At 44.5% G+C, this 24,625-nt stretch overlaps 1 protein-coding gene and 1 non-coding gene across 2 annotated transcripts; both read right to left on the bottom strand.

The window, feature by feature from the left end:
• Window positions 1-1,786: 1,786 nt before the first annotated feature.
• Window positions 1,787-24,278, bottom strand: HSPA9 (heat shock protein family A (Hsp70) member 9). Its single transcript, XM_062587707.1, has 17 exons — window positions 24,177-24,278; window positions 23,090-23,148; window positions 21,424-21,511; window positions 21,129-21,310; window positions 20,565-20,689; window positions 19,071-19,144; window positions 18,874-18,980; window positions 17,952-18,114; window positions 17,217-17,309; window positions 15,182-15,391; window positions 12,436-12,663; window positions 11,482-11,586; window positions 10,071-10,188; window positions 7,574-7,668; window positions 5,202-5,294; window positions 3,323-3,463; window positions 1,787-2,507 (listed from the first exon to the last, which is right to left on the bottom strand). Exons 1-17 carry the CDS (start codon window positions 24,261-24,263, stop codon window positions 2,448-2,450), a joined length of 2,028 nt encoding a protein of 675 aa, XP_062443691.1. The 5' UTR covers window positions 24,264-24,278; the 3' UTR covers window positions 1,787-2,447.
• LOC134147065 (small nucleolar RNA SNORD63) lies at window positions 12,113-12,177 on the bottom strand. Its single transcript, XR_009959937.1, has one exon. It is a non-coding gene; the product is annotated as a small nucleolar RNA SNORD63 (small nucleolar RNA).
• Window positions 24,279-24,625: the final 347 nt, after the last annotated feature.

Below are 24,625 nucleotides of genomic sequence, written 5' to 3'. Positions count from 1 at the left end.
CTCCTCAAGAAATATGCATCCAAGTGCTCCCTGCCGATACCCAAACCCACAGAGGGGACAGGATTAGGGTCAGAATGAAGCCTGTAGTTTCACGTGTAGGCCATACAACTGCGTGCCTAGATTGCACAAACGCCCCTTGGGAGCAGCAGTTGTGGTAAAGGCGCGGGTCCTTATCCAGACGCGTTCCCCAAACGTCCCAGGAACCACCAGTTTTTATTGCCAGTCGTACAAATCTTAAGTATGCCTCAGCCTGCCAGTGAAAAGCAGGATCTGGACCCATGCAAAATGAATCTGTAACTACCTAGCTACTTGTGGATGATCTACGTTCACACAACACAGCAGCTTTTGTCTCTGGAGATGCATGTTGAAGAGATGGAAGCCTCCTCAGCTCTGCTGGTTGATGGAGCGCTCTCCCTTCTTCCCAGTGAACAGCCCCAGATTTCTTATCTCTAGTCCCCACCATCTCCCCTGCTGGAGGCAAAAATGCTGGGTGTCAGCTTGGAACCCCTCAGATCACCAGGAATCAGGCAGAACACCACACTTAATCACCCATGAGAAAAATTCCCCTGCACGCCTGCCCTTCCTCACACACCAGCCAAGGTGGCTACTGACTGCAGGCGTTTGCTGCACTGCCTTTTGTCTCTTCCCACGGCCACATCTCCAGCCCCTTCCTCACCTTGTTTTATGCCCAGACCAAGCTGCTCCAAGCTCACTCTCCCTTCATTAGCTGTTCCTGTCTCTGTGTATGTGCATTTTAGATCCATTATCTTTCTTCATGTCCTGGTTCCTGAACATCCAGACTCCAGCATGAAAACACACAGGCCAAGTTAGACCTGGTGCTATTTGCTACCTTGTGCTAGCTTTTGTCTCAGTTGCTCCCACAGCAGCTTTTTTTAAGCTCTTTTAAAATAAATTAGGCCTAACAGAAACTGCAGTAAAAGACTGGGTGCCACCTCTCTTCGGACCCTGGTTTTTGGTTTACTTTCAACAGATTTCTGAATGATGACTCACTGTTCTTTACAAGGCTCCTCTTTTTCCTGTTCCACTGGGCCAGGCCTAGTCTCTATTTTAGAGTGGAAGCAGCTTCCCAGCTTTCTTGCTAGGGCTGTTGGCACAAGCTGCAAAGGCCTTAGTCCCTTCCCACCCCCAAGTCAAGAGGAGAAGGAAGCACCAGGACTTGCAGCCTTCACCAGTAGCTGTATATTAGAAAACTGCCTAGAGTGCCAGGGAAACTAATCCTTTCCTCTCTTCTAACTACCTAAGCTGTCAGGGCAAAGCAGCTGTAAAGTTTGCTTTTTCCTTCCAGAAGGACACACAGCAGTACAAGAGGAAAAGGGAACATCTCAGAATAGACACAGGAGGTGACTGAATGCATTGTGGCAAGGAGATTGCACCTCAAGGAGGAAAACTTAGTTTAAAAAAAAAAAAAAAACAGTGGTGCTGCTCTTAAGTCTACAGTGTTTCAGAAGGCTGAGCCCAAACACTCAAGTGCTTGAAGGTGAAGTCCGACTAAATAAGCTACTGCAGATCACACCACAACTTCCACACACCTCCTTGCGAGCGCAGCAGTGATACTGTCAGAGGAGATGGGTCGTAATCTTAAACCAGGTACTCTTTCACATGAATCGAGTACAAATACCAGAAACCAACTACCACTACAGCTAGCCAACTCCTTCACAGGAGGTTTCACAAACAGTTAGCAGGCCCACATTCTCCATCATATGCCAGGACATCAAGAACTCCATGTTGGACACTTTTCTGTTTTTATTTTAAAAAAAATCCAGAATGGATCCAATAACAGTTTTATTATCAAGGAAATTGTTTTGCCACAAGCAGAGAACAGACACAGGATGGAGCAGAAGGCTCAGACAAGCAAAGTACGTAACTTCCACATAGCCTTTTTTGGTAAGAAATAATGTTACAGCTAAATTTGAAGTAACCCATCTCCTTCAGAACACAGGTACTAAGTTAACTGCAGATCTCAATGTTCTCTAGCCACATAGCCAGCCGTGTCTTTGCGGTACACGGGGCCCGTAACCTGTTCAAAGGTAGTAAGCTCCACAAGGAGGATCTACACTGGTGTTACTCCTCTCCAGGACTTCCATCTCCATCCTTAGATTCAGCAACATGGTTTCCAAACTCCGACATTAAATTTAGTACACCATTGTGTCGTATCAGAAATAAATGATCAGCGAGTCCCAGGTGCCTTGGTTGAATACCGAAGGGCCAAAAACTTAGAACTGTCTTGCATGAATTAACTTTCATCAAGTGACAATTTATCTAGCAGACACATCACTAAGTTTATACATTAAAGAAATTTATATATAGAGTACTGCAAAAACACAGTAAGTCTGAATTCTGCTCATTTCTGCTCAGGAAGGTCCCTTCTCTCCCAAGCGTCAAGAACATCCTCCTCTTCATACTCCAGTCTAGGCAAGACAGACTTCTTATTGCTTCTCTTCTTTCTGATCTCCTGGACTTCCAGAACCCTCTCGTTCTGAGGCCATCTATGAAAGAGTTGGTTTATTAGTTAAAATAACAACTAGCTGCTTCAGTTAGTTCTAGATGCAAGAAACCTTTCACTGAAAAGCATAATGCTGCACTGGAGAAGTCGTCTTCATCTCTGCATGACTGCTATTAAGAGGAAGGAAATTATCTTCCTATTTACCCCTTTCCAGTGGTACAGACAGGCTTACACTGCCGCACGGAGTATTTCAGTTTGACATCAGGAGGAAAACAAAAAAAAAAAAAAAAAAGCTTTAAACAGTGAGGAAAGCTTATCACCAACAAGGTCACCTGAGCAGCACGTGACATTTCTATCCTAGGAGGCTTCTCCCCAGAGAGGTTAAGCACACATCTGCCAATAAGGGCTTAAATGTGTGGGCCTCTCACTGCGAAGATGGACAAGGAACTCCTTATGGCCTTGTTTCCTGCAACTTTAGGCAGGCTGAACAAGGAGCCTGTTACACAATCAGCTAAAATAGCTGAGATATTACATTACTTCTCTAGGCACCTTACATATGCAGAAGAAACCCATATCCAGTTCCTGATGCTCCTTTATCAATGGCATCCAGGGTTTTTTCCTACAATACTCTCTAGAGGAATGTAACATGCTGCCCGTAAGGCAGGCTACCTGCAGAAGGACAGCAAAGATTTGAGGCCATCAGCAGTGCCCTTCTACAGCTGCTGCTACAGCAAGTGTTACTTAGAGGGAGCTGCACTGAGACTGAGTGCTACTGCCAGCACAGCTCTTGCCTGAACATTTGGTGGCCCAGCTCCCTCCTCTATCCAAGCACTGTGAAAAACAAGGGGTTGAACCTACCTTCTTGTACGCCATTTCAAAGAGTTTCAGGGAAGCCTGCTGCAGGCTGGTTGCTGCCTGCCTGATGTTTTCTCCTGTTTCAGTATCTTTACGAGCCAGAAGTTCCCTCATTTTAGCAATTTCTTCCTTCAATTTGTTGCACTGCAAATAAGTTACAAACAAACATGATGCAATGCTGCGCTCAGTTCATTGTAAGTAGCATTCCTGCCATTTCACCCATCTGCTGGCCACAGCAAAACTGCCATCCTCCCCTCCCGCAAAAGCAATGAAGTTAAGTCTCAAATTAAGCCATAAAGTCTGCAGGGACTAGAATCATGTCCAGTTCCCAGTGGGCACATGTCCACCTCACTAAATACACCACAGTTGGCATTAATTGGTCCCCTTGTTTGCAGTGTCAGCAGAGGCGCCAAGGATAGAATGCACTGTGGAGACAGAGCAGCCCGCCAAGGATGAGAGCTGCTCTCCCTGGCACACCTCACCAGTGAGTCAGTCACCCTAGGAGCCAAGGTAGGGGGAAAAAGAAAGCTGGTTTTCATCTATATTTAAGGCACTGTCAAAAAGCCAAGACGTATGCTATTCACCACCCTGTTTAATCCCTTTGTTGCACGTAGGAGGAGCAGGAAGGCAAACAAAAGCAATACGGTCTCATCCCAGCCCCTGTAACCATCTGTCAAACCCTCCACGCAGTCTGGCATTTCTCTGTCAGGCTGGCACGCTGCTGGAGAGGCAGGCCTGGAGAAGCGAGGTTACTGGGGGACAGTTGTGCTGGCAGCACTTGCTCAGCAGTGTTTTTGCAGTCAATATGTGGGCACAGCTTTCTCCTCATTCAGACCCACAGGATGGGGAAGGCGACTGAGGCCTTGTATGTCAGGCTCCCGCCTCCACCCAGACTGCACAGAGCTGCTTCCAAGCCATGCTACACTCATGCCCTTGGTATTCCCAAAAACAGAACAGTTCCTGCAGGGACCAGAGATACAGCCTTTGCTCTGTGTTCCTGAGAGTGAGAACTCCAGTGATCACACTTCCAAACACACAGCAAACCAACATTTATCCTAAAGAGGAGCTGAAAAACACCTCTGGTATTTAAACTGATCAGAGGCCACTTACAAGTAAACTACAGTCTAGTTCCCTTTAACACCCCACACAGCCCCAGGAGCCTTTTTGGTCCGTTTTCAAGAGTTGCTAACTTGAAAATTGCAAAAACCGTTTTAAACCTGGCTTTTGAAATTCATAATGCAGGCGTCTCTGCATTAAGGGGGCATCTAAATTGTCACTTAGAGCAGTATTAAAAACACTCTTGACACTAAATATCCACTTTGCTCCAAAGACAAGAAAAATTGAAGTGGGTACATCAACTTTTGTTCCCTCCAAGTTCTTGGGTCTTACACTCATACTGTTCTGAGACTGCCAGGACTGCACAGCAGCTTTGCCTCTGGCCCTCTGCTCATACACTGGCAGGCTCTGTTTATAATCCCTTAGCTTTTGAGCTAAATTCCCCTCTCATACAGGCCACAGCACAGCACACTTCTTATCAAACCACTGCAAGGCCAAGTCAAGGACATAATTCATGCAGAAGCAGCCTTTCAACAACAACTTCACAGGCGCTTACATCTTCACTGACACTGAACTCATACTTTGAAACAGGGTATTTGCTATTATCCAAGCCACATCCTCATAAGCATGTCCTTACGGCCTCCCACGAACCACATTCACTCTACTCAAGTGCAAAAAAATCAGGAGTCAATGGCTATGCCATCTTTACACAGAATAGAAAGCCAGCTATGAGTTCAGGAAAAACTCTAGCACAAAGTCATCATTAAAGCAGAGATATGCAAGGAATCTTACCTCCTTTATTGCTAAGTGATTCAGAACTACCTACCTCATCCGCTGGCAGCTGATCCTTGAACTCCTCCATCTTCGATTCTGTATCATGGATGATGCCTTCAGCCATGTTTACAGCTTCCACACGTTCCTAGGGAAGATGGGTCATAAGGGCTTACACTTCATATGTCACTGGCACTGAGTTGTGTACATATAAACTAACAACAGACATTTCTTCCCCCAAACTGCCCAGCTCCATTATAGCTCCCACCCAGGGCCTCTCAACAGCAAGGGGAAGGGGAGATGCAAGCAAACCATTTCTAGATGCAGTCCGCTGCAGGAAAAGCCCAAATAGGTAGGCTAAGGTCGTCAGTCCTCACACACCTCCGCTCCCAGCAAAACTCACTTGCCTGGAAGCAGGAGCACAGCATACAGCATAGCTATTGGCACACTGGAAAAGCCAGCAGCTGCAGAGACAGCACAGCTCTCTGCTCTGCTCCTTGGAAAAGCCACACAGCTATTCAAAAACGCTATTCACTATTAATACCCCTGTTGCAGAGGAAGCCTAGGGTCAAATAAAATGCTAGGCTGCTTTTCTGATACCCTCTTACTATAAGTGCTTGTAAGATCAACAGTGAAGGGGGGGGAGAATGCAAACAAACAAACATTGTGCTAGTTAATAAATTTGAGCTACTACTGCAAAGAACCAACATGGGATAGAGGGGTAGAAAGCTTTAAGAGCAGTAAGTGCTACTTCTGCTGAGACATGATAATTCAATCTAAGTGTCAACATGAAGCAATACTCTAGGACACCCAGCCTGCTCCATCTGAAAGAGCAGTCTACATGAACAGTGCAATAATATTCTCAGGAGACCAACCACTTATGGAGGAAAGCTGATGAGAAATAGTTTGGTTTCTATACTATGCCTTCACTGCTCGTTGGATGTACAGTTCACAGCAGAATGCCGAGTCTAGTACAGTGATAATTCCATTTATGCATTCATGATACATCCATAATGATAAAACCACGATCAGAAAGGTGCAATGAGGGAATTTTGACAAGTGCAGTTATGCATGTCAACTAAAAAGGCAGAAACGTTAATTAAGAAAGCAATCTAATCATGTGATAGCTCACTAGACAGAGAAGAATCCCATTTCAGCATTACAATAGGGAAGAAATAATACTAGTTCAGTGATCAAAGGCATGAAGTTAAAGCAAGGCAACAAGAAGAGGTTTTTAGTGCAGCTTCTTCACAAGTACCATACTACAGCCTACATTCCTTGGAAATGATGCAGTTACTTCAACAGTTGGACTTTCAAACCAAGGTCTCTACGTGTTCTGCATCTAACTTGTAATTGCTAATAAGCTAATGCTTTGTGGCTCTAGAGCTTCTGAGGCATTGAGATGCTGCTTCCAGTGTATTTATTCCATGCATTCTCCAACCCTTTTGCTGAGGGTCAGATTCACAGTGCTGCCCGAACACCCAAAATACATTTACACAGATTAGAAAAACATAAAGCAGATAAGCTCAATGTACCAATTTCAGTAATCACTAAACACAGGCTGGCACCATATCGCAGAATAGGTCTTCACTGTATCTGTTGAAAATCAATGCCCTATATTTAGTAGTGCAATTCATTAGTACTACCCTCATTAAGCCAATTAGTTCCAATCATTAACCCTACAAATATCACAGGTTTAGTCACTCAGCTGTGGGAAGTATCAGTTTTTTCCAACAAAGTCAGTGAGGCTTTCAAGTATCTTCTGACAGCTTCACCTGCACTGAAGGCAAATCCTACGCTCAGTGAGATAGAGCATTCAAGATGCCAGTAATATTTTTAAAACAACAAAGCAACTTCCCACTTAAGGAAGTGTGCTGAGGCATAGCTTTGCTTGGTAGGCTTTATAAATTAAGCTTTAAAATAAACTCAGAGAATGTTGCTTAAATATCCCCTGTAGTGCCTCCATTTAAATGGAGCAACATCAGTGCAAGAACCCTTGCTGTAGTAGGCCAACTTCAGATAAACAGCAAAGATAACAGGCAGGACAGCAAAGAGCCATGAGGACAAAAAGCATAAATATGTTTGGAAAGCTATTTGTCATACATAACAGACAGGTGAGTTTGTTTATTGCTGTCTCCAAGTCTCAGTAATTCCTTAGGAAGGAGTTTACATACTAATTACCGAAGGCCAGTTACCCAAGCTAAGCCCAAGTGCCAAGAGTATGTGCATGCACCTTCTTGCATGAGGCAATTTCCAAGTGTAAACTGGATATAAAGAAAAAAAGCACATGTGCAGATAGCGGCACAAAAACAACTCGGGAAAGCGCAGACTAGGACCAACAGCTCCTTCAAGCCAGGCACAGTTAATAACACACCGTGGCAGTTACCAGCGGATACACGAGTAGCTGGCAGATACCACAACAATTACCTTTCTTCGTCTGTCCTCCTCTGCGTATTTCTCTGCATTCTTCACCATGTTCTCAATTTCATCTTTGCTAAGGCCACCGGAAGACTGGATAACAACTGCATTAGAGAAGCAGCGTTAATAGTGAGCATGCTCTCACCTTTGAAGAAAAAAAGATTATTTCCCAAATCCCCTCAACAGCAGTCACCTGGTTCAGCAACTCTGTATCTGTGAAGACCCTGTGGGCAGCACAAAGGCAGCCAGGCTTTGAAGAGATAGGAAAGCAGCTTGCAAGATAAAAGCCTGACACCTTAGATCTACGAACTCCGCAGCTCGCTCCCCAGACACTTTGTCGAAGCAATTCACAGACCAGTGGACTGTTCTTCAGTCCCTTCTCCTGGAAAGCCAACGCAAACCAAAGGGGCGTTCTGGCAGGTAAAGCAATAGGAGGAATCACTTTACCAGGGCATGGGTTTCCTTTCACTGCTGGAAAGCAGCCCAGGCTGGAAGCAGGATAAGAGAACGTTCCTCACCCAGCTGCTCACACTTCCCTCAGTAAGTAAGAGTGGCACAACTGCACAACTCTACAGTGTCCCTTTCCCCCCACTGCCCTTTTGGCTCCATTTGTGCCATAAAGCATAGCTTAAAAATAAGCTAAGTTTTACAGTAAAAACGCAATTTCACTGGGAAAGAGAGGACATCTTGGATTCTGCAAAGCCCAGAATAAAGGTAAACCAAGATCCTTATTATAAACAAGTTTTTGTACCAAATATGGTATAGAAATGGTACAAAACCCTAAACACAAGCAAGTGTGCTTCAGATGCAAATGAAGGATGAGGAGATCAGTTTCATATTTAGGACCATGTCTGCATACAAACAGGCAGCTAAGAAAAAAAAACTCTGGCTGCTTGTTATCAGGAGATATTTATTCAGCGCTAGAAGTTTATTGTGTGTGGAAAATCTCTTTTTAGCTCTACAGGGAAACCAACAGTGTGTTCTTAGAAACAAATTTAAGCCAAAAAATAAGCTACACGATTAAGAACAATGTATCTTCAAGTTGTCATAACATAGCTAACAGTATTTTCCTTAATTGAAGTATGCCTTTGACTGCTCCTGTGGTTTCCTCCAAGAAACAGCTGAAGGGCAGTGTAGACACTTTCCAGTTAGAGATACAAGAGATTACTTTCTATCAGGGAAATCTACAAACGCTTCCAATTAGTTTTCTACTACCTCCCAGTATCTGAGCCTGTAATTGAGCTTTGGAGCAACAACCACATCATTGATTACCCCAAAACAGTGGGCCTAACATTTTATTGCACTACAGAGTAAAACATACTGACAGCTTCAAGATGCCAAGCCTCCTGATAATTAGAGATGTTTTGAGGCTACATGAATGAAAATAAATGAGGTGGTTACTCAGAATACCTGCAGACACTTGAATTTCAAAATCTTTGCAATAAAGTAGTTGGAAATAAAACAGTCTTAGCATGAAGCTTGTTTGATCAGCTACATCTGACATGCCTTAGATTCAACAAGAAACTTCCTAACTCTGTTCTACCCTTAACAGCTGGCACCTCCAAGCAGGCAGTTTTCAACAGACAGCGATCTATTAGTGCCTTAGCACAAGGCATTCCCAAAGGAAGAGTACACCAAGGAGGACAGCACACAAACCAGCATGAGGAACATGCTAAGAGGCAGGATTCATCATCTCCTGAACTCCAATTTCTGTGCCCTTAGAGTGAGCAGGGGTGCCCTGTGTCACTGCCCCACGTTCTTTGGCGACACAGGGCATTCCCGCAGGCAGCAGGAGCAGTGCTCCATGAACAAACCTGCCAGCCCTCGGAGAGAGGGCCAACCTGCACATCGAACTGCCTCTCCGGGGACTAGAGGAGGGACAATACATACAGGAAACCCGAGGGAACAACTGTGTCCTACTGAAATGCAGCTACATTGATGACAGCAGAGGGCAAGACCACAAAAAGACTGTCATACAGGGCAATTTGATTTGAAACCTGAAAAAAACCCTGCCAGAGAGGTCTTCCTTGCCCATGACACAAGTAGAGGTTTTAGAAGAACATTGCACCTGGCTAATGGGCAGAAGCAGAGAGCATTCATTTGTTGGTGGCAGTGGGTATCTCTGTTCCCCTCTTTGTCGGCATTCTGACAAAGTGCTATGCATTTAACAGGATGGCTTTACTTCCTTAAAATGAAACTACGGGCCAGTTGTCACTTCTTCCTTTCCCCATTTCACTCTCAGTAACTCCTCTTTATACCTCTCTTGCTCTCCTTCCCAGTGGCAACACTTAAGCAGAGATGATTTATCTATCTACACTTCCCTGGTAACTCATTGCTTGCCCCACCTTTATCCCAAGTAACACACTGCAGCATCCCCAGCGGGCAGCACTGTCACCGTTTGAGTCACCTAGTGTCACCCCCAGCACCCTGTGCCTAGAGCAGCCACCTCTGCTGCTCTGAATCTTTCTCTATTTCCTGTAAAGCATACCAGGGCACTTGCACTTACTCTGCTGTTCACGCCCAGTGCCTTTATCCTTCGCTGAAACGTGAACGATACCATTAGCATCAATGTCAAACGTGACCTCAATCTGGGGCACTCCACGTGGTGCTGGAGGAATTCCAACCTGGAAACGAGAAGCACTTAGCCATTAGCTCCCACACAGACATGAGCTCAGGGTATGAGCCTCCGGTGCTGGGTGTATTATCTTGGTGATCTGCCAGCTAACTCAACTATTAACTAAGCCTCACAGCTGAGCCATTTAAATGCCTGTCAGCACATGTGGTGAATTAGCAATACTTTGACAGATTTAACAGGATACAGATTTCCACCCAGAAGGAAGGACAGCACAGACACCGCAAGAGGCAGTCACACATTTGTTTTGGAGATGACTTAGTTGCTGCTTTAACAGTGAACAAGCCGCTTGTTCATGCACATTTGAGGCATGACAGCAAGCTCCATTTTCTTAATTCTGCTCTGGAGATGACTAGACTTCAAGCAGGTGACTAGACTTAAGATGGTGACAGGCAATCTACCTCTCTTTAGTTACAAAACACAGGCAAATCCCTTCCCTTTTGGAGGGCTCTTCCTAGCAATAGCAAGACTGGACAAACAGTTGACAACGCCAAGCTTTGCTGGCCCCAGGTTGCGAAATTTAAAGCAGAGAGACAGAAAGTCCATTTTCAACATAACTCACTCCAAAATGGTCTCTATCAACAGACAGGATGAAATCAGCAACTTTCAGGCAGACTGCAGTTACCAATAGCCAAATAAACTGACTGTGCGTAGGGAGCTGGTTAGTCAGCCACACTGAATGGCAGATGTGTGTGCATATTGCACACAAACATCCTTGCAACAGCCATTCTCCAACAAACATGGTAGTTCCACAAGTGCTGGTTTAAAAAAAAAAAAAAGGGGGGGGAAGAAAAAAAAAGAAGAGTATACCGGGCTAGAAACAGGCTCCCCTAGGGACTGCACATAACATGGAACCTGCTGACTCAAGTCTAGTCTCTGCAACAAAATCACCACCTGATGACAGCGACCAGAGGAAAGGTCAGCATATCCGCTGCACAGGCCTGGTACTACAGAGCTCTTCTTCCTCTTTGCAACCAGAACTGGAGAGGGTCCTTCTAGGTGATTGTGCCTTGTCCTAAAGCTACAGCAGCCACTGCACCACGTAACCCTGCTCAGAAACTTAAGCCTCCATATTAAAGACTAGCTGTTCTTCCTGTGCTACTGAAAGGCTGTCCCAGAATGAAATTCTACATTTGGAGGCTTAAAAAAAAATCAATTGTTTTCTGGAAAAACAACAACAAAACCAAACAAAACTGCCTTGAAGGCAAGTCTCTGAAACAGAGAAGGCTTTGAACTTTTCAAAGTTGGTCAAGTCTAAGGTCATGAATACTGAGAGCCAACATACCAATGTGAACTGGCCAAGAAGTTTGTTGTCACTAGCCATCTCTCTCTCCCCCTGGCATACTTTAATCTCCACTTGAGTCTGTCCATCAGCAGCTGTAGAAAATACCTGTAAGAAACAAACAAGAAGTTACTGAATAGCTACTAAGTTGCAACACACGAACAAAAGCAGTTACAAGCCGATTAAACAATAGGGAAAGGTATAAAGAAAAGCTAAGCTGAAGGCATGAAGAATCACCGAATGCTTATTATGCCTCTGTTCTTTAGAAAGCTCTAACAAACCACCGAGGCAGCAAAACTAGCAACAGCCTAGTTTACTGGCATCTTGTCCTACACGCATTTGAGCACCCCAACACTGGTAATGCCACGTCGGCAGCAGGCGCCAGTGGCAAGCGGCCACATTACCAGAGCGTTTCCTCCTGGAACAGTACAGCTCATGCCTGAGCCCCACACCCTAGAGCAAACAAGGGTTATCAGCAGGAGTAGACTATAGTGGATCCAGCCAATAAAGTGAGAGAAAAGAGCACATCCAGATCTGCTAGGGCCCTACAACACTTGAAAACATCTGGAAAGGGGCGGGGGAAGTAATCTTTCCTAGGCACACAGACTACCAAAGGTACTCTCAAGCTGGGTGTGGTGCTCAGTTACAGGTCTCCACACAGCTCTTCAGAATGATGTGTTGACAGTTACATCACAGCACACACACACACACTCTGTGTTCCTGACTAGGTCAAAAACATCCTGGGATATCTTGGCGTGTGTTAACTCAACTTACCCTCCTCTTGGGGGAGGCTAGTACTTAACAGAAATACTCAGTGGCTGACTAAATCCTTTTTCTCCTTCCACCTCAGCTCTGCCAGCAGAGGAGACAGGATGATCAGGATGCTTTGTGCAGTATGCAATGGCTGTTTGAGTACACCATAAAACACTCATCCATCCATGCAGAGTCAATATGTACCTGACTCTTCTTAGTTGGAATAGTAGTATTCCTGTTGATGAGCTTTGTGAAGACGCCTCCCAGTGTCTCAATTCCCAAGGAGAGGGGAGTTACATCCAGCAGCAGCACATCAGTAACATCACCAGCTAAGACACCACCTTGGATAGCTGCACCAATAGCAACGGCTTCATCAGGATTAACTGCTTTGCTAGGAGCGCGGCCAAACAAATCCTGTACAGTCTGTTGCACCTGAATGGGGAGAAAGCACAGCTTGTATGCAGAGCGAACTGTTACTGCCCAGCGCTGCAGCCACACCACTCAGGCAGCCTTGGTTACAGGTACCAGAGGAGGAGAAACCCTCAACTTGGGTATCCCACCCTGCTCAGCCCCTTTCAAAGCTCCTCCTTTACACTTCCGCTGCCACGTAACTCTGTGGCATGACGGAAAGGCTGAACTTCAGGTACGTAGTTGTTCCAAGCCCCATCTTCCACGTGCCCTGTTAAATGCATTCATTTTATTCTAGATAATCCCTTCTCTGTACACCTTCTTGCAGTGAAGTTTGCCAGCTGCAAGTCAACTCGAGCACTCACCTACACTGGTGCTTTCATACAGCCCAGCCTTTTTTATTTTTAAAAAGGGATCACTCCGTGCTTATCAAGCAGGAGTCAAGCGTTACTTCCCTGGAATTTGCGCAAGCCACACTGGGCAGAACACAGCTGTCAAGGACAGCACAACTGTGGAGGCAGAGCACAGGGGAAGGTCAAAAAAATCCAGAGCAGAAGGACAGTTCATCTTGTTTGGGTGTAATAAAAAGAAAATGAAGCTGTATGAAGGGCAAACTCTTCGTTTTCAAATCCTTTATTTAATGGGCTATTTCACCAGGGACATAGATCTGCTATGTCAGCAGACTGAGCTCTGTTACTAGCTTTTTCACTGTTTTGCCCTTTCAGGACGATGTGCTCATGATTGCAACAGATATACTGCTGCAGTATCCAGATGGGAATGCAATTAGGTATCTGCAATACAGCCACAGTTCTCTAGTCCACTCCTCTCTCACAACAGAGAGGTGTGGGACCTGGCTCCTGCTCACAGCTTCCCTCCTCCCTGCACTAGTCAAGCCCTACTCAGGCAAACATCTGCACAGGTGAGCACGATGTGCCTGGGAAACTATGTGCTGGAAGCAAATACCCAACTCCTTTGCACTTAAGCCAAGAGACATCTGCAGGGAGTGTTCATTACAGAGGAAGACACCACATGAGTATATAATTAAGTGCAATTCTTCCCCTCTGGAGGCATATTTTAAAGCACAGAAGAAACACTACTTCTAACCACCCATTTTATGTTTCCTGGAGCACTGCCCATGTGATACTTCAAAGAACACAAACTTCCTCCTAGCAGGGGTGCAGCAGAACAGGACAACACACACGAGAAGATTGTGCACCACACGAGCACAGATCTCCATGCCCAGCGGAGGAACAGCTGACTGCAGCATTCAGTGAAGCATTATGTAACCTCAAAGCCACAGGTGCTGGGGTTAAACAACGATTCCCTCTCCCATATTAAACTACTGTATTCAGCCCCGAAAAAAGAGGTAATACTTCACCAAAGGGCTTCCCAAGCTTTCAGAGGCAGTTTCGTCCCCTTATACGAAGTTAACCACACCGTTTTTCTTTTATCCAGCTTAAACAGCAGGGACTTCAAGGAGGTGCAGCAGTTACCCCACCTGAGTTTTGGCCAGAGTAGCAGCTTTTGCTTATCTTATTGCCCTGGCTCCCTTGCCTGGATGGCCATCTGTACACACTAATACGACCTTTACCTACTAGGGTCGTTCAGTACTTCCAGGGGAGGAAAATATTTAATCCCAGGCAAAACATGCCCAAAATATGCACAATCCTAGCAAGGACCCGTGAATCACAAATGATAACAGCAAACAAATGGTCGAAGCCTGACAGATCCTGCAGAACATTTTAGTGATCTCTACATGAAAAAAAAAAAAAAAACAAGCTGAAGAGGGTAGTGTACACGCTCAGCACTGACCACAGGGGAGCTGAACAGTCACCTGCATTGCTGCAGACAAGAACGGTAAATCACCAGCAGACAGCTCCTGAACTGCAAGACTGTGCATGTCAGCAAAGCAAGCTTTTAAGTCACCTGTTGGTGCTTATCACCACTGAGCATGAGGGCCAAATACTTGGGTAACTAGTGCTTAGAAGAGCTTATTAAACATGCTTGACAAAGCAACTGCAAACAGCAAAATATATACAAGCAAAGCAGCAGTTAACAGAACAATTCTGCTTGTGCAGGTTCTTCACAGCTAGCTACAATGGTCAAGCTACAGGTGCTCTTCTATACAGAGAAGCAAAGCCACAGGAAGGCAAAGATTCCCAACAGGTTATTGCCATTGGAAATGTACCTCTACCACATACATTCCACAAAAAGAGAAAGAAAAAAATCTGTATATCTCAATAATGCTGCTTATGTTCTGTTCACATCAAAAAAATTCAATTCAACTTTTAACTCCTGGTAGCTCCCATTTGTAAGGTGCAATTCAGCTACATCCCCCAGATTCAAGTTGAGCCCAGGCATGATGGGAGTCCCTTGCTGCTGCTTTCACATCACTACTTGGCACGCATGATCTACTCCTGGGGGCCTTTTACTATAGGAACTGCAGTTACCAGACTTCTGATTCTTCCATTTCAGAACACCCTTAAAAATAAGTACTAGGTAGCAGCACCAGCTTTGTCTCAAAAAGGGAAACATGTCATACCTTTGGCATTCTGGTCATACCACCAACTAGGATGACTTCACCAATATCACTCTTGCCGACTTCAGCATCCTGCATGGCTTTCTGGCACGGCGCTACTGTCCGCCTGATCAGATCAGCTACAATGCCCTCGAACTGCGAACGACTCAGCTTCATGTTCAAATGCTTTGGTCCGGAGGCATCCATAGTAAGGTACGGCAAGTTAATATCGGTCTGCAGCACAGAAGTGGACAAGGTGTCAAGGGTAGGAACTAGAAAACAAGGCGGCTACATGCTGGTTTTGTACCAAGCCAAAGGTTCTGTCGTGCCTGTCTCAGCACTTCTACATTACTGTTTACCCCAGATCCCAGGCTGGGAGTGACATGAGGAACATTTTCGTATTTCGGACAAGACATAGGAGAAATCTGGTTAGAAATCTCATGGCTACAACTATTCAGTACAAATTCTGATATTCTGCGTTACTTTGTTTATCATTAAGATATAGTGCTCTTCACAGCTTAGGCAATGTTGTTTTACGCTCATCATCTGCTAATGTTACTATAAACAAACAATTTGAAATGAAACCATCTTTGCAGTAGTGCTTGGAAGCAGTAGTATTTAATTTTTATCATAGCCAGCAGGCAAGAGGTGAAATATTATAATTTACAAGCCTCATTCCCTCCCTTTAATACAGCACAGAAGAGTCCACCAAAATCAGAAAACCTGTCAAATGACTGCCTAACATTTCATCTTAAGACAACCTACTTCGAGGAAATAACTCATAACTGTTTCTTTAAATGCTAGCAACTTATAAATAAATTGTAAACAACTAAATTCATCAGTGCCAGGGACCATAATCCTCGTTTTTCTTGGCTGTTTGTGCAAGAGACCTCACAAATTCACATGCTTGATTTTTGAAGCAAAAGCATAGACTAAAACAATCTTGTTCGGATGCTGAGTTATGCTGACAAAAGATACTACAAATCAAAGCAAGTCAAAACATTAACGGTTTAAGCTCTAGAGATTAAGTTTACAACACATGACCCTGAACTCACATTACTGGCTAGATCAATGCATTCCCTTTCTAGTATCACAGTCAAAAATATTGGGAAGAATTGGGCCAAAACTAAGCAGTTTTTCTTCACTGCTGAAGAGTTAAGGAATTCTAATTCTAATTTTTCCTAGTATGAACACATTGTATTTGTCAGCTCTCGAGCTAGTAAAACAGCCTGCCACATTTTTGGCAGAACTATGCAACTATTGTGACTGGCCTCAACTCCTTCCTGTAAGTTCTCCACTGGCCAACAAAAAGACCACCATCAAAAAGAAAAGCTTATTCAAAACCTAAAAATTGCCAGAATCCTCGTTTCAATTACCACACAACTGACCTTGATTTCATTTCAGCAAAGCTATCACACCCCCCTAACTGGCTGCTCCTCCAGCTCCTTATTCAATAACGAATAAAGAATAGGCCTAAATGCATTTCTGTATGAAGCAGGTGAAGAAAAATGGGTATAAACTACCCACTGTCTACGCAACCCTTCCATAGGGAAATAAGGAAAGATACTCTGCAAAAATTATTTCTTCTTAGACTTGGCTGTTTCAGTGGTATAAATTCAGCTGCACAACAATTTGTACTATACAAATAGCACTACAAGATTTTGGAACTGCTAGAACAACATCACAAACTACAAGGGCTTCCACAAATGCAGCAGTACCTAACTGCAGCTAAATCCCCTAGTGCCCATCACAGTTCTGAAATGCACAGTAAGTTGTGAACAAGGTCACATTCCCTGCAAGATAAGGAAACATCTTCTGGTGTTCAGAACAGGCAAAAAACCATCATCTGCTCCAATTCTAAGTTTCAAACTACTAATTTCTCTCCCAGACACTGACACACTACCCTGCTAAAAGATTTTTCAGTTAAGCTAATGTCATTTGGTTACACTGAAGTTTCTTCTGCCACCAAAAGAGAAAAGCAGCAACTACATATACCTTTTGGAAACAAATCTTTTTGCATCAAAATGTTTACCGGACAGCTTTGAGCACAGCCACCTACCTGCACAGACGAGGAAAGCTCGCACTTTGCTTTCTCTGATGCTTCCCTCACCCTTTGAAGGGCCATGTTGTCTTTAGTCAGGTCAACACCCGTCTAAGTGACAAAGAAAATACGGGTTAACAGACTGTTAGCTTTCGCACAGTAGCCACGGAGTGCTTCTCTTCATTGCAATGCATCTTTCGACCATGCTTTACTTCAAGAAAGTCTGCAGAAATATAGCCTGATACGTACACTTCCCGCTGAACTCTCTCAGCTCTGGCAAATGTATTTAGGATTAAAAAAAATCTGCAAATTCTCACTACTCCAAAAATAACTGCACAGCAAGTTACTGATTAAAGCTTAGAGAAGCTGATGCATCATAGAATATAAAAGCAAGACTGGATTAGCAATGGAGTAGGAATAACATTGCAGTTTTCCATTGGCAACCCCGTACTGTACTATGTGCACGTGTATTGACATATTCAACATTTATAATAGTGAGCAGACTATGTATATGATAGTCTTGCTACACCACAGGGAAAAAGCAGAAGTCCAAGCATTTCATCTGTTTTCCAGGAGAAGAATATTCTGCCTCAAGTAAATAAACCTAAGAACTGGAAGCCAGGCTAAGCACATCTTTAATACCCTGCTTTGAAATCTCAGGTGTGCCACAGATGACAACCTAAGTTCTAATAATCCTTCTACAGAAGTTAAACCAAGTTTAAACATAAGCTGACTTCTGACAAGACATCTTACCTCTCTCTTGAACTCTTTAACAATATGCTGTAGTAGAGCCTGGTCAAAATCTTCTCCACCTAAGAAGGTGTCACCATTGGTGGACTTCACCTCAAAGACTCCTTTCTGGATTTCCAAAATGGAAATATCAAAAGTGCCACCACCCAAGTCATAGACTGCAATACTACAAGAACAGAGGCAGAAAAACATTACTTTCTAGACAAAGTTGTGTAGCTCAAAAGCATCCTGTCCAGGTGAGGTGTGCAGAATTCACATTGTTGTCATCCACAGAGTCAGTCAAAAACCTTCTTTGAAGACAACAGCAATCAAATTACATAGCGTACCCATTCATTGGGCACACTGAGTCCACGTGGAAGTCTTCTCTGCAAGGCCTGCTGCACTATGATAGCACGTAACCCCGCAGATTACTTCCCAAGAAAAAGCTTCTACACACAGGGTTTGGTAATTACTTCTTCAAAAAGGGGACATGTGCACCTAATGAGAAGTGCAGGGACACTGGAATCATTATGAAAAATGTTTTGCAAAACATGAGGCTTTCACAACACTGTAATCCTCATCAGACATACAAAGCTGGTGTCGAAAAGCTCCGTGCATTTATATAACCACATCTGACAGGGCTAGAAGGCAGAACGCAGTCTAGAGAGGACAAGCAAGCTACAGACACTGGGCACCAAGCCTGAACATAACTCCTATGTCACCCTTAAGCACCAATGCCAACAGTCAGCTGTCTTCCACACTTGTCACTGCTACCTACAGGTAATATAGCCAAAACTGACACTCAGCTTTGGTAATTAAGTTCAAGGATTTCTCAAAACAGAACAAAAGGCAAAGAAAACCCCCCAAAACACCAGAAGATGCATTTACAACATGAATTACAGCATGGTTATTTAAACAAGGGCAGGTGTTATGAACAAGCACTTACATTTTGTCTTCAGACTTATCCAGACCATAGGCAAGTGCAGCTGCTGTTGGTTCATTAATCACTCTCAAAACATTCAAGCCAGCAATCTGCCCAGCATCTTTTGTAGCCTGAAAAGAAGAAAAAAAAGTGCTGACAATTGAGAAAAACTACACACAGCTTAAAAGCCAAATAAAAACCCCTTACAGCTTGGTGAATACCTGTCTTTGAGAATCATTGAAGTAAGCAGGGACTGTGATCACAGCATTCTTTGCTGAATGTCCCAGGTAGTTTTCTGGAGGAGGAGGGAAGGAGGAAAAAAAGACAGAACAGGTTACCTTCATAATTAAAACGCCAACCAAATTACCACTTCGTTTGAAATTTTTTCTCTCAATTAAGAACAGAAGAGAATCTTGCTGCTCAAAAACCTGCTGTTTTCTGGGAAAATGCAGAGGGAACTGCACCAAATCTGAAACTTTTCTTTTTCATGCAACTTGGAAGAGCCTGTAAACCTCTGACAGAGCACAGCAAAGCACCTTTGTCCTTGATCAGTAACCAGATGGAGCTAATGCATAGGAATTTTTCTGAGAGTTTAACTTACCTTTTTGGGCTGCAAGACTGAAGTTTCCTTTGTTTCTTTGGAGCATCCATCATGCAATCCACTTACTATTTATTCAGTTTGGTCTCTTTTTTATAAGGTCTACCATAAGTAACATTTATACGCTACAAATAATGCACACAGACTACATGTTTGCAAGCAAGTGTTGGAAACATTACATGCAGTATGTCAGAAAGACACATTACAGCCTAATTTAATGTCAGAATCTTATTCTCCTGAAAAAGGGCAGGTTGTGATCAAATGCAGATTCAGACCTGCTAAAAAAAATGAGAATGCATGTGATGCGGAGACAACACGCCAACAGGATTTGTGTCTATGCACTAACCCTGTACAGCTCTTACTTGCTGCATTATTTTGTTTTGCTTGGAAAGCCAGTTCATTCCACCAAAATTCAGGTAGCATCTAGGGCAAAAGCCAGCTGACCTAGAGGAAGCAGCCTTCTGCTGCTCAAGGCAAAGCAGCACCATCCTCAGTTCTGAAATAAGCCACAATCATCGCATCTGGACGCCTCCCATACCACATACTCCTACTTAATTTTTGGGTGGAACTTCAGCCAGTTCCCTGGATCTAACACTGCAGTATCTTTGGTGAACCCTCAGGAACACTCAGTCTTGTCCTCCAAATATATAATGCTGAATGCATGAGTGCTTTCCAAACCAGAAGACAACTATGTTTTTTTTTCCTCCTATGTATTGTATTCAGTTCCCTCCTGAAACTGTATTAAGAATTGAAAGGGAGAAAAAAGTCTCCAGTTCAATACAATATGCCTTCTTGTAACTCACGATAGAGACTTTATAATAAAAGTAGGCAAAACCCATTTGCCAGGCAGGTAATTCAGCTACCTCAAAGCAGTATTCCATTTTGGTAAGAAGATGGTTTAAATAAAACACTAACATCTTGTCAAAGACCCCAGTTTGAGGCAGGAAGATTGATTCTCAAGGCTACATAGCAGCCCATCACTGTACTCCTCCACTCTGCTATGCAAGGGTTCCAGAATCAAGAAATGTTTTTCACAGCTGCAGCCCATCCCTTTACCAGTGCCCAGTACCAGGGTCATGTCTGTGTTCAAACACAGCAAAGACCAAGCTGTACCAACCTGCTGTTTCTTTCATCTTCATTAGTACAAAGGCACCAATCTGGCTTGGAGAATAGAGTTTCCCATGAGCTTCTACCCAGGCGTCACCATTGGAGGCACGGACTATTTTAAATGGAACATTCTTACTAAAAAGCAAAAAGAATTACGTATCTAATTTCTGTATCAATGGCACCACATACGCACAAAATCTTTACAATTAAGATCAGCAGAACACCACACACAGGTTTTTGACAAAGAATACTGAACTTTCCAATGACAGTCTCAGATCTGGGGAGCCCCAGAAGTGCCAATGTACTACTTCTCCCCCTTATTCAACTGCAATCATTTAATCATAAACCTTAGATATGATTGTACAGCACTTGCTGTATGGACTCAACAGCTCTTTTGGCAAATACTGACTGTTCTGCACAGCATCAGCAAGGCTGTGGGGAAAGAGACTAAAAAGCCTACTATCCAACTTCAACCCTGAAAGCCTCTTACATATAGGAACTATTTAAGCCATGCTATGCAGCGTATTTTATATGTTTTGTGCTACAGGGGGAACTGTTTTTCACCCTTACTTACATATCCTTCTTCACTTCAGCGTCATCAAAACGCCGCCCGATGAGACGCTTGGTAGCGTAGAAGGTATTATGCGGGTTTGTCACCGCCTGCCGCTTCGCTGGCATCCCGACCAAGCGCTCCCCATCAGCTGTAAACGCAACCACCGAAGGCGTCGTTCGGGCACCTTCAGAGTTTTCCAGCACCTATATAAAAACCGTAAGAGGACGGCATCAAGGAATACTGCCTTTGAAAACACCAAGTCAGACATTCAACCTCTAGTACAGCTGCTGCAAACTGGTATTTACTTTTGACTTACTTTAGCTTGTTTTCCTTCCATAACTGCCACACAGGAGTTTGTCGTACCCAAATCAATTCCAATAACGGCACCTTTGATTGCCTCTGAGCTGCAAAGCATATTACACAGAAAATAAGATTACTACTAAAGGAAGATGACAACTAACTAGATGGCAAGAAAACTTCCTATCCTGAAGGGATGACACAGTAATTTTTCACCAGAAGTGAATCGCTATTTTATCCTGAGCCTAAGAGTCAAAGCCAGAGAACATCTTACACTGGAAATCAACCTCATACTAAGTGTCTTTGTATTCAATCAGATCATTTATATCTAAATCTCCACTTGTTTATCTAAATATGTGAAATATTATTCTTCATCAGAATAGACTTTGCTATATGAATTCTCAACAACCCTTAAGATTTTGATATAAACATGAATTGAACTGGTCACTGATCCTGCCCTTCACCACATCAAGTTTCCTGGACTTGTTTTTGGTTAGTTTTGATGTTCATACTCAAATTTGTGTTTGAAAATAACCACCTGGACTGAGAGTTTTAAGAAAATATTGCACTGATTTATTTTTAAGCAATGCTTAACATGAAGTCAGACAGAACTGGTTAAATCCAAGCAAAACTCCCTGAGGCAGAGCTACAGTTAACCATTTTTTTGATCCTGCAGATCAACAAATGAATCCTGAAAAGTGGGAGTGGTTCCTACACAAGCCGAATTTGAATCCTTTATTTCTTCTAGGAAGTGTATATTCACTCTTTTAAGTCTAGAGAGAACTCAGAGTCATGGTTTTATCTGATAGATAAAATCCTATTCTGGGATGAAGAAAGCACACTGAAGCCAGAGCAGGGCCTTCTTCCTTACCAAGATACCATCTTCTCACACTCCCCAACACAAAGTCCCTCACTTTAAGAAAGTGAGCCTGGTTCAGATACCATAAAGCAGCAATCCTGAAAGTGAGCAGCTGTTCAGCTTCTCTGGAGTAATTAAAACTTGGGCAGTTTTCCTAACACGCACAGATTCCCCATGTCTTTGTGCCCCTAATTATAACAATGCCAGTTGCAAAACATTTTTTTTCAGTATCTTGTAACAACAAAAAAAGGGAAGTAAAATAAACTAGTTCCAAACAGCTTGTATATCTGCAGTGAAACAGAGCAGTTGATCACCCTGATTTTCATGACATGTGGAGATGGAGAGAATAACTGTCAGTTTACAACAGTTTGTTGGGTTTGTGTGGCAAACAGTAAACCCCTAAACACACTTTGTAGAGGCTGCTCTTTGTAGAGGTATGGGGGAAGAACAGTTCTAAATGTTCCCCTGGAAAAAAAATATATAAAAAATAAAGAGATAAAGCCTTAGAAAACTGACAGGCATAGGTTCTGGTTTTACCTCTTTTTCAGCAGCTGCCATGGTGAGAGTGAAAAAAAAGTGAATTTTATTGTTGCAACTAATTGGTTCTTGCACTCTGCACTTACTGCAATTTTGCCTTTAAAAACAGTTCCTAATAGAAAACTTGTTACCAAACTTCTTAATTGCTCATGGAGTAGAAAATAGCAAGTCCAGCTTGCTGTTTTTGTTCCATTTCTCCATCTTTGACCCCAATAATCAGCTTTGGCATTAGGGTGACAGTAAAGATAACATCAAACTGCCAGACTTGAAAAAATTTGGAAAAACTTACGCATATTTTCTGCTCGATGCTGCTCTGAGAACATTTTGACTGAGGCCATTCCAGAATGTCTGTAAAATAAAGATGTTCTCATGAAGTTATAGTTTCCAATGTTAAATTACCTTCTACCCATAACTTTTAGAGGAAGACTACTCACAAAGTAAAATAGGTCTACTACAACACTGTACTTTTTAAATCTTAAATTAAAACTAAACAAAAAATTGATAAAATTTCAATCTGGCATATAGTCACAAAGCAATTACTGCCTTCATTTGTCACGGATACAACTGATCTGTACCACCAGAGCTGAGCAATTTTACTCAGCTAAAATACTCTGTTAACATGCTACCAATTTAGCTGGCAAAACAAACTTCAGTAATTTAACCTGAACCTTCAGTATGCAGCAAACAGCAGCAGATAAACATTAACTCTGCTCCTTGAAGTTTTACGCACAGTCAGCAACAAATGACCAGCTACTTCTCCTGAAGAAGCTGCACTCAGGCTTTCAGAGTAACTAATAAAATTTTGCACTGGCCAGAACTTTGCATGCTCACATCAGTAACTTGGAAAACCCTAAATATACCATCCTTTGTCATGAAAGAGAATTTTTAATAAAATATCTTAATATAGACAAAACCGTATCAAAACGTGAGTATTTTGCTGCTCCCTCGAGACGCTCGGCCTGTCCCTACCCCCCGAGCGGGCAAGGGCGTTAGCCCAGGCCGGCCCGGGCTATCTCGAGCAGGAGCGGCTCAGTACGCGAGCCAGCCAGCGGCAGGCCCAGCGCGAGCAGCCGGAGCTCCTGGCATCCGCGACGGTTTAAAGAAAAGAAGAAAAAAGGAAAGAAGGAAAAAAGAAAGAAAGGAGAGAACCGCGCAGAACAGAGCTCCCTTCCCCCCCGGGGGCACCACGGGGCGCGGCGGAGCCCCGCTCTCGCCGCCCCGGCCGCCGCTGGGCGCGATGCCGGCCGGGCGCCTCCCGCGCCCCGGCGCTTCCCCGGCACCCGCAGCCCAGGGAGACCCGCGAGGCGCCGCCGCACCCCGGCGAGGCCCGACCCGCCGGCCCGGGCCTCCCTTCGCCGCCCCCGTCCGCGCCGCACCTGCGCGAGGCCGGGAGCGGCGGGGCCGGGCCCGCCGCGCGGCAGGAGGCGGGGGAGGCGCGCGGCGGCGCGGCTGGCGCTGAGCATGGCGGCGGCGGCGGCGGAGCGGGCGGCCAGCGGACGAGGGTGCGCGCGGCGCCGCGGCTCTTCTGGAAATCTCCACCCACGTGGGCCGCCGCGGGGGGGTGGGGGGGCGCCGCGCCGCAGGACCCCCGGCGCGGGCTGCCCCGGCGCTCGCCTGATCCCCCGCGCGCGCCTCCGAGGCTCCGCTCGGAGGCAAAGGGCACGCGCAGCTGCGCGCCGCCCTTCTGAGCACTCCAGGGATCCTTCCCGGCGCGAGCGCCACAGACGAAGAGAAGCGCGGATGTGCTAGGCGCCCGCTGCGCGCCGGCGCGGCGGCGGGCAGCCCGGGCCCTGCGTGCCGCCGCGCACTCAAGGTCGGACAGGAT

This window comes from Rhea pennata, chromosome 14 (assembly GCF_028389875.1).
Source record: "Rhea pennata isolate bPtePen1 chromosome 14, bPtePen1.pri, whole genome shotgun sequence".
Classification (NCBI taxonomy): Eukaryota; Metazoa; Chordata; class Aves; order Rheiformes; family Rheidae; genus Rhea; species Rhea pennata.
This window is presented reverse-complemented; position numbering and strand designations above follow the sequence as displayed.